Source organism: Alosa alosa, chromosome 5, assembly GCF_017589495.1.
Source record: "Alosa alosa isolate M-15738 ecotype Scorff River chromosome 5, AALO_Geno_1.1, whole genome shotgun sequence".
Taxonomy (NCBI): Eukaryota; Metazoa; Chordata; class Actinopteri; order Clupeiformes; family Clupeidae; genus Alosa; species Alosa alosa.
The window spans coordinates 3,464,050-3,477,865 of NC_063193.1; the positions used below are offsets into that span (position 1 = coordinate 3,464,050).

The 13,816-nt window shown below is 41.4% G+C and overlaps 2 protein-coding genes across 4 annotated transcripts in view; one reads left to right on the top strand and one right to left on the bottom strand.

Annotated features, from left to right (window-relative positions):
* susd2 (sushi domain containing 2) overlaps positions 1-6,532 on the bottom strand; it is a 29,661-nt gene extending 23,129 nt beyond the window's left edge. The window contains exons 1-5 of the mRNA XM_048243644.1: positions 6,330-6,532; positions 5,837-6,035; positions 4,205-4,350; positions 3,782-3,949; positions 694-868 (exon numbers count right to left, since the gene is read on the bottom strand). Of these exons, the coding sequence (XP_048099601.1) occupies positions 694-868; positions 3,782-3,949; positions 4,205-4,350; positions 5,837-6,035; positions 6,330-6,408 (767 nt within the window). The 5' untranslated portion in view covers positions 6,409-6,532. The remainder of the gene's footprint in view (positions 1-693; positions 869-3,781; positions 3,950-4,204; positions 4,351-5,836; positions 6,036-6,329) is intronic.
* A 669-nt stretch (positions 6,533-7,201) lies between these two features.
* Positions 7,202-13,679, top strand: LOC125294702 (zinc finger protein 135-like). 3 transcript variants are annotated; one of them, XM_048243645.1, is made up of 9 exons: positions 7,202-7,499; positions 7,684-7,776; positions 9,773-9,952; positions 10,211-10,281; positions 10,722-10,779; positions 10,848-10,983; positions 11,445-11,518; positions 12,353-12,545; positions 12,760-13,679. In XM_048243645.1, exons 2-9 carry the CDS (start codon positions 7,684-7,686, stop codon positions 13,452-13,454), a joined length of 1,500 nt encoding a protein of 499 aa, XP_048099602.1. In that variant the 5' UTR covers positions 7,202-7,499; the 3' UTR covers positions 13,455-13,679. The 3 variants fall into 3 exon arrangements, with proteins under 3 accessions (XP_048099602.1, XP_048099605.1, XP_048099603.1); XM_048243648.1 differs by having other exon boundaries at positions 11,448-11,518; XM_048243646.1 differs by having other exon boundaries at positions 7,202-7,401.
* The last annotated feature ends 137 nt before the right edge of the window (positions 13,680-13,816 follow it).

A 13,816-nucleotide genomic window follows, 5' to 3' on the forward strand; every position in this document is an offset into this window, starting at 1 on the left:
TCTGAACAGTGCAGCAAAACACTAACGTTTCAATGTAGGTACGCACTTTAGATTCAATTACCACTGTACTACATTATAGATATTAGATTTATCAAAGTCCTTTCAGGCAAGTCCCTCCACTCGGCGGCCATATAGCAAAGTTTTTTGGGCACTCATCGGGCATCCTATTCAGCAGAAATGCACGTGCGCAAGTCTTCACACCAATTTTGCTCCAGCGGCGAGTTCACAACACATGATTGGGAAGATGTCTTCACAACACACCATATGATTGGCTCAATGTATTCACATCACACCACATGATTGGCTCAATGTATTCACATGTCGACGTTTTGCCGAGGAAGGGGTGGGATATGTGTAGACAACGGCCATATTGGCGTTACAAACTAGCCCCATGCATTTCTATGGAGGATTTTTTGAGTGCTATGTCTCCTCATTAGAAAGTCTCTGGATTTATATATCTTTATATGAGGTGTTGGAGCACAGAGTAAGCAGAACAGCCATTATTAAGTAAGCATGCAGAAGTAATAAATACTCACAAACCAACCAACATAATGCACAGTATGAATAATGTTTTGTATGAACAATTACTCTTCATACAACTGATCTGTGATAACCTTGAGGCTATGTCACACACTGACTAAACTGTTAGACTTAAAGTCATTTCCATGCGGAGGAGGCAAGCTAATGACCTACCTCTGTCCGCCAGTGGGTGAGCTGGGGCTGACCCTCATGCTCCCCATCTCCCATCTCCAGTGGGGGTCCGTGGCTGGTTTGGGCTCGAAGCTGAAGGTCCCAGTGTTGGGGACAGCCTTCCCCACTGAGTACAGATACTGCCACTCAGCTGCCCAGGACTCATTGTACTGCTCACCTGAATGCGGTAGAAGGCGTTACTCTCCACCTCTCTAATACATTCAGTCAGAACAAAGCTTATAAGACTACATCTACTGGCATGGATGCAGGTATTTATGCATTACTAAAGGTCAATGCACAACTCCATCAGACCTACGTCTGCAGTATATTATTTCTGTCAGGATAGTCTATATCTGCTATACTACACATTACTATAATTTACTGTACTATAATGCACTGAATTATACTATACTATACTATACTATACTATACTATACTATACTATACTAAAGGCCTAATACTCTAAGCCAGGGGTGGGTTAGCTTTACTGCAAACTGCTTTTCACTCTCCTTAGAGAACGTTTACAATGTCAATGTCAAAACATCATGTTAAATAGAGATGATAGGCCTACTCTTAGTTATCTCCTTTGCAGCAGACCTAACGTGAGCGTTATGCGATCCATTTAATTGGGAACGCGTCTGCGGTCACGAGAAGGAGAGAGAGTGACAGGTTCCAGCTGGCTTGTCATTGTTGATAATTGATCTCTCCTCATAAGAAACTTTTAAAAGGAAATCATGAAGGCAATAGTTCCCACTACTGACCTTTTAAAAACTGTGAAACATTGTTCTTGTTGGCTGTAAAATACTGTGTTCGCAACAGCAAATTATTTGGGAAAAATCACTATTTTTTGGTTTCAATTGATTGCATTTTTACTGTGTATTTCAACTTCTCTCTGTAGATACCGTAACTTTCACTCTTGTATGGAAATACATAAAGTCTATGAAAGACGAAAGAGCGTTAGTTTTTGAGCAACAGTGTCTACATGATGTATTCAAAATGTCATTATGACAAAAGTGTTTGTAATGTGAGGCGAATGTTTGATTTAAAGATGTGTTTATGACATTTTGAATGTTGTGTGTCATTTTGCTGGAGATTTGAGGCATTTTGTGTGAGCGATTGTTGGTTTTGTGTGTGGAGTTAAAATAGACAGAGTTTTGAAAACGTGTGTAAACAGTTGTAAAAAACTGTAACAACAAGGGGTGTCATTAGATAGATCAAAGTGAGGTGAATATAAAACATTTTGTTTTTTGACATTTAGGCAAAATTTGGTAGTTTTATAGGCTATACTGCACTTTGCCTTTGCATTACTGCTTATACTTACATGGCCATACAATAAAATTTTGCAGTAAGTGTAGTAAGTGATCATAATCACTCAGTTTTTATATTAATTGAGGAGGTACTTACTACATTTTAGTGAAGATATGCTGCTTGATGCCTTAACAATGGCAACTCTCATCAAGAGCTTGACTTTCATGTCAAGCACTATTGCATTGCTGCACACCAAAACCTAACCTTTGACACCTTTGCACACTGCTGCTTATATTTGTCAAAGTATATGTTAATTACTTTTTGTAAAATCTGACTGACTATTTTGAATATGATACTTTCACTGGCATTTAATATTGTAAGACTGTATCATGATAGACACCTAATCTGCCTTAGGTTTCACTGTACTTTTCTATACAAACTGCAAACTAAAAATTTAAATTTAGCTAATAAATGTATTATGTGGCCATATTACATTTTAACAGATTGAAGAGCAGATCATGTACTTTTTTTAAATGCATTACTGCTGGACGGACTATCCAAGTGAAGTGTGACCCTGCACTATACTATGTTATACTATGCTTGTAGATGTAAAATGTAAAACTATGTAAAGTGTAAAGCTATGTAATTGAATTGCCTCTATGTATGAAATGTATTATATAAATAAACATGTCTTGCCTTGCCTTGCCTGTACTAAAGTGCGCCATTGAAGGTTGGATATATTTTACAACAGAGTGCATGCTGAACCCTGAACTGCTCTTCCTTTAAAGGTGCCATGTGTAATGTCCGCCAAAAATCAATTCATACTCCACATTCCATAAAAGATGGGGGCAGTATACCTCCAGAAAGTGAGTTGGTCTACCCTAGAGTAACAACCAAGAAACGTGTATTGCAGTTTGGCTGGCGGTTATGTTGCCCCGCGATACCGCCTCCCATGGCGAAACTGGTATTATGACACCTGTCGGGCTGTGGCTAGTAATTTAGCATGCTAATTCAGGTTGATATCTCTGCAGCACTATACCTTGTCATTTTTTTAATGACATCATCACTCTTATTTCTTCTCATTCTTTTGATGTGTGTAGCTCTTTTTTTTTGGATATTCTTACCTCAATTCTTACACATGGCACCTTTAATAGTGTTGTAAAGCTATAAGCTATAACCTGGACCACCCTTGGCTCATTGTAAAGGACACTATTATAGTGATGCTATTATACCCCCCTCACCCCCACCTCTCAAACAAGCAGTGGAGTGGTGGTGGGAACTTCAACATAAACTTGGCATGTAAAACAAGATTATTTCTAACATCTAAACATATGGTTATGTTCATATGTATCTCATGCGTAGCAAAGGAAGGTCACTTAGAATACTGAATTAGCTTTGCTTTTTTTTCTGTCTGTATGACTATCACATAAGAATCATGCAAAGCTACTCTGGTGGCATGAATATGGGGGCTCATGAACATGCCCCCAGAGTGCAGCACTGTAGCTGCCTGGCAGTTCTAGGTGTTGGCTGCAGCAACTCAAGCTAGGTAGAACCGACTGTTTTTGTTTTTCGCACCGGCGGTGACCTCGAGAACCAGAGATCTATGTGACAAATCGCCTGAATTCTCCTTTAAGCTCAAAATCAGTCCTTGTCATGATACTGTACATTAGCGAGACTTGTTCATATTCCTGCTGTGGCCTCTCTATTGTACACAGTTGACAAAACTCTTTACAACGGACAGCATGTCCAATGTATTCGGCCTCTCCTGAATCTTTGTGATTGTGAGAATCATCATGTGAAAAGATCTCTGTGGCTATAAAGGGGCAGCGTGTCTGTGACTCACCTGTCTCATTATAGCCCCATAGTTCCACGCTGACCTTCTCAGCGTTGATAAGAGAGGAGTTCCACGTCATTCGCAGGGTTCCTCCCATGTTTGGCGTGCCATAGTACTGCCATTGCGTGGCATTGACTAGTGTGATTTTAAACTTTGCATCTAGTTTGCTGTGGTGGACTGCATGAAAAGAACAAGACAGGAAAAGTTATCGGCTGCTAATCATGTCTAATTAAGCATCTCTTCAGGAGTGTAAGTCTGATGAATGTAGAAAAAGAAAAATGTTAAATATAACTACATATAGCTCTCATATAACTACATGATTACTGTCAAGAACTACTGATTTGTGTCAATATGAGGTTAGAAGAAGTTTGACATTACAACTTCATCATGAAACTGTCAGTTGTAAAAAGGCAATATTATGTTTGTGTCAACCTGATAGCCAAGTCCCCCATGCCTTGGTAACTCCATTGATTAAAACCTCAAATGGGATCCACCCAGTTACATAGAGTAGGGGAGAAATGCAGTGGCCAACACCAACTTCGTCCACATACCCCTCTGTCTCAGTTGAAGGTTTAAACCTAGTAGTGAAAGGGACAAACATGGCGCTGCAATTTAGACCATGTTATCTGATAGAAAATTCCATCAGAATATTCAACAATTCAATGCAGTCTTATTCAAATATGTAGATGGGTTATAGAAATTATAGCTTATCCTCCATAGACCTATGTCCTCTGTAGTGGACATATGTTCTAGATGCATACCCCTTTACCCCTTTGAGCTATTCTATCAATTCATGTGGTCTTTTAAAGAGGACATCCTGGGATTTCTAATGATATATCATGTGATTGGCTGGGTTGCTGGGAACCTCCTCTTCCTGGTTCTCAAAAATGGTTGACATCAAAACAAGCACATTTTATGGAAGGAGGAGAGATAAGTCAAATAGTGTCTTCTTAATAAGCATTCATTATGATGGCAATATATGGTCTTGTTAATGAAAATGTCAGGAATCATATGATTAATTTTGAAAGAAGTTAAGTTATTTACATTTTGAAATAATAGTGACTTTATGAATGTCCATTATAATGGACACCAGGACCAAAATATTTTGTTTTTTTGGGAAATTTAGGAGATAATTTGTATAGGATGAATAAGGGGGTGGTCAGATTTGGAGCTCTCAGGTGATGAGTGAGTGAAACAGAGCTGAGGACTATGAACCTGTGCCTCAAGAAGATAGTGAGGAAGAGTAAAAAATGAATTATCGCAGATGAAAGAAAAACATGAAAATGAAATGAACAATCCAGAAAAAAGAAATACAACTGTCCAAAAAGGCAAATAAAGTAGTCTAGAAGGATAAATAACATTTTCCCTTATATTTGGTTAAGTTTACCCTTAATTTAATACCACTAAAAGCATAATTTGTCCATTTTTGTCTATTTTCATGGCTACCTTTTCATACTAAAACGGTCCTTTTGTCCACCACAGGGGACATGTTATAAAATTTAAAATAAAAATAAATTAAAAAAAATAAAAATTGTAAGATGTTTTTTTTTTAATCCTAAATAGAAAGGAAATCACACAAAAAAAATTGTTGGACACTTTTTTTTCTTGGTTCTCAGGAGGATATGGTAATGCTAACAAAACTTAGGTACACTTTGAATCGATTATCAATGTAAAATGGGTGTTTACCGAATTTCAATAGGGGACATTTTCATGCATCATTCAAATAGTTTGTGGAAATTATGCTTACAGTTATGCGAACACATTTGGAAATAATCATTAACCATTTTTTGTAAAACTGTAACAGGTATGCACTGTCAAAGTACCCATTTATATGCTTGCATCATACCTTTTTTTTTTTTTTTTTATACGGTATAAGATTGAATAACAATCTTAGAAACACATTATATATTATAAAGTAATAAGTAATTTAGTGTCCCTTATTCATCCATCAGCAAGGTAGGGATTTTTGGTACCGTAGGAACTCACTGATATGTTTTACAGATGGGCAACAACAGCAAAGGCAGACAAGCTGTCAATTTCCATTGAATATGACTGCATTCTCACCTGCAGAGTACTGTATCACCTTGATGGAATTTTGTATTGAGCAGAGTGAAGTCTGTCCCTCCCAGCATGGACCCTGAGTGGGGAGAGATGTCCAGGCAGAAGTGCTTCAGGTCTGCACAGCAGGTGGCCAGAGACCCGCACGTTGAGTGGCACGAACATGTGTCCAGCTTCTCGCCACACTTCCCCTCACAAGACTGGGCTGAGGGAGGAAAGGGAGTCGTCACATTATCCAGCGGCTTTCTGCTTGTCAGAATTTAGATTTATATGGTTACAGTTGTACTTTATATTTCTGTTTTTCCTGTTTCTGATAAACTGCCCGCTATTTGCTCTCTGTCCTTTTCTGCCAGGGCTGGGGAAATAAATCAGCTATATTTCTCTGATATATTCTCGTTGAGTTAGCAACTGCAAAGCTTCATAATCAATCATAATTTAATGTGTCCTTAAGATGCATTTCCAGCTTGAAATGGAGTGTCACGGTTGTGCAGTAACTTACCAGTAGCAGTGGAAACCAGCAGAAGTGCATTCAAAGTCAGGGAAAAGAAAATAAGAGCCTTCCTGGGATTGTATGCCATGACTTAGAACAAATTCAGTAGTTTTGACTCAGCTGTGATCTTCACATGCTCTCTTGATCCACAGTTTATTTGTGACATTGTAGCAAAGGTCCTTTTGGTTACACATTGTTGGAGGAAGTGGCCCTGGCCGAGACGGAAGCACACTCTCCCAACTGCCCCCCTTTGCCCGCCCCTCTTTGCCCCCCACCCCCACCCCCACCCTGCCTCCAACCGCTTAATGTTGCTCCCACAAATTGCAGAGGGGGGCAGCATGTGAAGCAATCATGAAATAAGGGCCTTGCATGCAAACTTATCACGCATTAATTCATTTATTTTCATTCATTAATTAAGTGTAATAATTAAGTCGTTATATAACTTATGTGTATGTAAGTTCATACAAATTAGTTCACAAACAAGAGAAGGTGGAGTTTCTGGGAATGACCTCGAGCCGATTTAAAGCCTGCTATTTGCAACACTGGCCTTCCTGTTTCTATTTTAGTTCAGGTCATGGCACCTCATTCTCCAGGGCTTGTGATTCTGAACTATTGGGGTAACCCACTTGTTCTGTATCAACCATGACAGTATGACAGTATATTTTGATTGGATGAATTGAATGTGTTTGACAATCTACCTTCCTGGTCTTTGCTTCAGATAGGCTACTCCTGCTAGATGTTCTGTTTTTGGGCTTAGGGTCCACTCGACGTCTGACAAAAACTTGCCTGCCTTCGCAGGGACAGTAGAGTGTGCTGCACATCCCCACGTCAGCAGATGGCGCTCATGTACCAAATGAGTTTGTGACAACTGCAAGCAAAAACAGCCGAAGAAATACGCGTAAAACAAGCAAAACAAACGCAAATGCTATCAACTGAAAAAGCGAAGGGATCGTGGTTGTTATTAACGTCGAGATATTTAGAAAATAAAGTTGCGGTCAGCTTCAGTTTATTTTTGTGTAGCGGAGGAGGTGGACGAGACTAGCTCTAAGTGGGCTATGTGGTGACGTCTTTCTTTCCTGAGGTTAGTATTTTAAATGACCGGTGGCTACTACTACTACGAAACAAAAATACAGTGCAAAAAAAAGGTTCCTCCGACAGAGGGAAATCGACACAGAGGAGGTGGGTGGGATGCCGGTTTGCTGAAATGTTACATAGATTGTTTAAAGCTGTTCTTTCTGGTCAGCGCAAGTGACAATGATCAAACCTAAATCTGTGAGCATTCCTTGTTACTGAGTATTCGACTATTTGTGTGTGTGTGTGTGTGTGTGTGTGTGTGTGTGTGTGTGTGTGTGTGTGTGTGAAGATGGACGAGATTGCCCAGCAAATGGACAGGAATCACAAGCAAGCCTGCATCAATCTGGAGAAAGCCACTCAATTCATAACACAAGTATTACAGGTAAGAGGACACGCACACACACACAATGTAGGCTACAGTTATCTCTACCATCTTCCCATCTCTAGAAGCTCACAAATCCTCTCTCCACAATATACCTCCATTGTTAAGGTAATCATCAGAGTCTGAGTAGCATATCACTGGTGTGATATTGAATGATAAATATTGTTTTCTAAACACAGTTCAGGGAGCCCACAAAGATGACTGGCAGCTGTCACTCACCCCACTTCTGTATTCAAAGACATAAACCTTCCTTAATTGTCTAACATCATGCCTAACAAGCCATCCCACCTTCTCTGCTTTATTCTCCATTACACTCTTGGCTTTTAAGTTCGGATGGCCCTTTATCCACAGAGGATGTGAAGTGATCATAACACACACAATCTTTACATTTAAATGTATTCATTTAGCAGACGGTTTTATCCACAGTGACTTTTGTCAATTATATTACAAAGGCCATTCTTCCCAGAGCAACTTGGGGTTACATTCCTTGCTCAAGGGCACAACAGTGGAGGCCAGGAATTGAACCCACAACAAAACCTTACCTTAGCTCAGCCCGGCTCCTTAGCCACTAGTCTATGGTGGGCTAGGTAACTGTAGGTAACAGGGCCACATGCACCCCCCACCCCACCCCACTACTACTGAAGTGGTGTTTTCTTGTTGCCCTGCTCCCAGAGTTTAAGAAAAATCATGTTAGCAAGAAATAGACTTATCACTGTACCATGAAGGGAAAACTGATTTAACCACCTACACCATATATTTTCGGAAAGGTTATACCCTCAAGATGTGAACTGTGAACATAGGTTTTGGCATTTCTCACCCCCACAATCCCAGATGTCTATCATGCATTTTTGTGTTATTGACACACGTATAGCTATCAGAAAATAAGAATAAAGTTTGGTGCCCTCAGTTGGCACCGATTGGCCCAAAATGGGCCTCTGGCTCATGGAAACAGCTTTAGCAATATGAGCCTGATATACCAGATCCAGTGCAAGGGCATGGTTGGATGATTAATAACAATGAAGCGATGGTACCTAAATGGACTGATGCTGACATCATGCCAGTTAAGCTTGTTGATATTGCCCCCAAGTTCCTCCGGGGACAATGTGATCCCTTATGTGATAGCTGTGACAATGTGATAGCTGACATAAGTCACTTTTGTCAAGAAGTGTGTGCTAAATGTAATGTAATAATAATAATCTTGGAAAAAATCACTATGTTTGCCTTTATTGAGCCTTGTTGTAGCCACCATGGCAGATTCGGGTGACACATCCTTCTGTGCATCTTTAGGGTGTGGGACAGTTGTACATAATAGGCTACTGTATAATGCATGGTCATTAATACACAATTATCTCTACATACATACATTTCAAGTACTGTATATAGTTCCAACTTAACATGTAATTCGGTACATGTTTGAAAGTACTAAATACAGTGGGAATGAGTTTATTTCTTGTTAACATGATTTTTCTAAAACTTTGGGACCAGGGCTTCAAGAAAATACCATTAAGCTCAGTAGTAGGGGGGTACAGGTTGACCCCTACTAGCCCATGGACTAGCCTCATCGAACACACATATATGACTTGTTTAGGCCTAATGCTATGTAATAATATGGCTTAAAACATAATTGAACTTTAGATTAATATATAATTAAATACGTTGTGTTGATACCAAAATTGCTCAATGTTGACCACTTTTTGCATAAGCAATGGGCAGTTTCATCTCTCATATGTCTTAAAATCTGTATTTTTTCACCACTGGGTACCGGTCAGAAGGTGGTCCACCAGGTACAGTGGGAATGAGTTAATTTCTTGTTAACGTGGTTTTTCTTAAATTCTGGGACCAGGATTAGCACCGCCCCCTTTCCTATTAGCATCTCAGCACCACGGCCAGCTACCAAGCCATACATACACTAGCGCTCTAAATCAAGCATGGTGATGGTCAAACTAGTGAACATGTCTTTTGTGTGTGTGTGTGTGTGTGTCTGTGTGTGTGTCAGCATGAAGTAGTTAGGAATCAGGAGCTCTGCGTGCTGATCTGTCGTCTGGAGGAGAGGGAGGCGGAGGCTAGTCGGAGCTTGACAGAGCAAGTGGATTCAAACCGGCAGCTCAGACTTCAGACCGATGAGCTGCAGAAACGCCTGGAGACGAAAGACAACTCACTCACACAAGCCAACCAGGTCTGTGTGATATAGTATGTATGTCTGTGTGGATGTGTGGATGTTCAAGCATATATGCCAACACGGTGTGTGTGTGTGTGTGTGTGTTAGAGAGAGAGAGAGAGAGAGCATGTACGTGTGCCAGTTTCAGTACAGTGAAGGCCTAGTGTATTTGTCTGTTGTGTGATTGTGTATGTGTGATTGTGTATGTGTGATTGTGTATGTGTGATTATGTATGTGTGATTATGTATGTGTGATTGTGTGTGTGTGTTTATACAGACTGTGGCTTTGCTAAGGAATGAACTCAGGGTCCTACGTCGGCAGCTCCAGAAACTTCAGTGTAAAGATGGGTATGCATACAGTCACAGACATCTTTGGTCTCTTTCTCTCGCTCTCTCTCTCTCTCTCTCTATCACATACACACACACACAATTCCATACAGTAATGTTAAGAATCACATGTAAACTGTGAAGTGTTAAAGTCAAACAAAAGTCATAACTGTAAATCATTGTGCATTGTCAAAATAATGTGTGCTTCTTCTTCTTATTATTCATTACATTGGGAAACATTATGCATTCTTTCAAGAAATGCTTTATATGTATTGGCTCCATACGCAGTTACACCCACACCTACACACATGCATGTTAAAAGGTAATATTTACTTTGGGGATCTTTTGCTCAGTAGAGCTCCCTAGTGGAAAACAGCTGTAATGGCCCTCTAAACTCATCGATTTTCCTGATGGTAAACTTCCAATGTCTTTCTTACCCATTTGACCTTCTTCTCCTCTAGGACATTCCAGGACGGGAATGAATGGGTGGAGGGTGGGGAGAGCAAGGTCAAGGCTGAGGTAAACACACACACACACACACACACACACCTGACGGTTTTATCTCCTGCTAATGGTCTGTTGGTCAGGTCTCTTCTGATGGCGAGAGTCCGACAGTCTTGTTTGATGATCAGAAGCTGCTGGAGGGTCCACTTTCTGGGATTAAAGAAAAAGAAGATACACATGGTTTTGATGATCATGGATATGGAGAGCATAGGCAGTCTGGTAAGGCACATGCACACACACACACACTCACACAAACACACACACACATGTACACACAGAGGTGCTAACACAGACACATACTTACAGGAATGCACACCCACACACACACAGACTCACAGAAACACTCAGAATAATTTCCCCACATTAATTAGAAGTGGCTATTCTCTGTGAGACCGTATTACACAACAATATCATAAACTATATCATGACTAACCAATCTATGATGATGTAAAATGGTTAGTACATATACTTGCCAAGGTTTCATTAAAAAGCAATAATAATTTATGGATATAAATCACCTTTCTTTCTGATTTTTGTTTGGTGCAGTTAAACGAATGGAATGTGGTGGCAGGTGTTTGTTTGCAAAGGGTTTTACAGTTTGAATGTGACTTAGCAAATCATAATAAAACAGTTTAACTGTTCGTTTTAATCTATCTAAATATGAATATTTTCTATTCCAGCAGTAGAAACAGCCGACCCTGGAGCAGAAGAGACCATCTCTGCAGCTGAAGACATCAAAACAGAACTGATCGAGGTACAGTATTTGGAGTCTATTCTATTTTGGAGAAAATTTCAAACTAAGAGCCTAATATTCTGGGGATAAGCCTTCTTGAGTTGAGTTGATCTGGATTGAGCAAACAGGAGTCCTGAAAGTTCAAAATAAGCTACAGCTACACCTATCCTGCATGATTAGCCCTAGTAACCCAAACCGTTTTGAGTAGATTTGCGCAGTATGGTCATGATGCTAATCAGATTTGATAGTGTTTAAGCATGTTGTCTTCAAACCATAGACTAAAAAAATCAAAACAATTCCTGCACGATAGCATTTTAATTGGTGAGCACTGACCAGGCAGAGGAGGGGTGGGTCCGGAAGGAGAGAGAGAGAGAAAGGGCAGAGGAGGGGTGGGTCTGGAAGGAGAGAGAGAGAGGGCAGAGGAGGGGTGGGTCTGGAAGGAGAGAGAGAGAGGGCAGAGGAGGGGTGGGTCTGGAAGGAGAGAGAGAGAGAGAGGGCAGAGGAGGGGTGGGTCTGGAAGGAGAGAGAGAGAGGGCAGAGGAGGGGTGGGTCTGGAAGGAGAGAGAGAGAGAGAGGGCAGAGGAGGGGTGGGTCTGGAAGGAGAGAGAGAGAGAGGGCAGAGGCTGCATTCGCACAGCAGCACAACTTAACTGAATGTCCTGAATTTAAATAGGACAAGTTGTGTGGTGGTCAATGTTGAATTTGTGGCGGTGCATCACTGGTGGTGGGAAACACTGTTAAAGTTAAAGCTTGAATGTTTGACAGATTACAAATTGTCCAAATTTCCCCTTGACAAAATTCGCTCATTACTACAGTTTTTAAATTCCACCAGTGTTTTTCTTTAATGTGCTTTAGGAAGAAGAGGGCCAATCAAACATGACCCCAATCCTCCGGTTGGAGATGGACCTCCCCTCTGACGACCCCGTGTCTCTGGCCCAGTTATGTGGGGGGTCGGTGGGGCTGGTGGACTGGGCTAGAGTACAAGGACAGCGAGGGATGGAGGAAGAGATGAGGAGATGGAAGAGTGATGGAGACCAGTCTGAGAACCGTAAGAGCTAACACCAAACACACATACACACATACTTACTTACTTATTTCTTCCCCACACTCATACACATACATAGCTGAATGCCCATTCACTGACACCATAGTAAAGGTTCTGCCCCTTTGTGTTTGGTTTATGAACCACTAAACACCATACCCAATAACTCTGACATTGATGTGTTTCTGTGTGTCGTGTCTTTTTATGGTGAAATGGAAAGGGCCTTGTGCATCATCCTTTGCTGACCCCTTGGAGAACCCTACTTCCAGTTGGACCCAGCAGACCGTTGCTTCCTCCAGTTCTTCCACAGAGCTAGAAGAAGGCCGAAGTTTCTCCTATCCTCCATCTGACAAAAGCTTCAGCTCCCAGCTCAAGGTGCACCAGCGCATTAACTCTGCACAGAGACAGCACCATTGTGTTTTGTGTGGCCAAAGCTTCCACTATGTGGGCAATCTCATCAAACACCAGCGCACTCACACCGGAGAGAGACCATATCACTGCATCGAGTGCGGGAAGAGTTTCAATCGCGAGGATAGTCTCAAAAGACACTACCGGCTCCACACAGGAGAGAGACCGTACCACTGCTCTCAGTGCGGCAAAAATTTCACTCAGCTTGGAAGTTTAAGGACACACCAGAACATCCACAGGGGAGAGAGGCCGTACCACTGCACTCAGTGCGGCAAGCGTTTCACTCACATCGGCAACCTCAAAATACACCAGCGCATTCACACAGGAGAGAGACCGTACCACTGCATTCAGTGCGGGAAGAGCTTCACTCATGAGGGAAATCTCAAAACGCATCAGCGCATTCATACAGGAGAGAGGCCGTTTGACTGCACTCGATGTGGCAAGAGGTTTTCCACAAAGGGAAATTTAAAAAAACATGAGCTTAAGCACACTGGGGAAATTCTGTAGACCTGCCCCACATCAAGTGGCAGAGGTGTTTCTGTTAGACTGCAGACTTTAAGGTGTACTCCACGATTGCAATGCAATGCACTTGTTGTCAAATTCAGCTAATTGGTCTTCACTGCCTGTTCTGCTGAAAAAACGAAACTTCTGTTGGTGATGTATAGTCCTGGACTGGCGTCACACTATCGGTCAGTTCTTAGGTATCCATTGACAGGCAGTCTTAGGTATCCATTGATAGATCATATTGCACACTGCCCTCTCCCCACATACACAGCACACTATCCCATCTCCCCTGTCATCCCCCCAACACACACACCAAGACCCCTGGCAGTTGGGTTAGCCCCTTGAGCTGTGGATCTGCCCAAGGT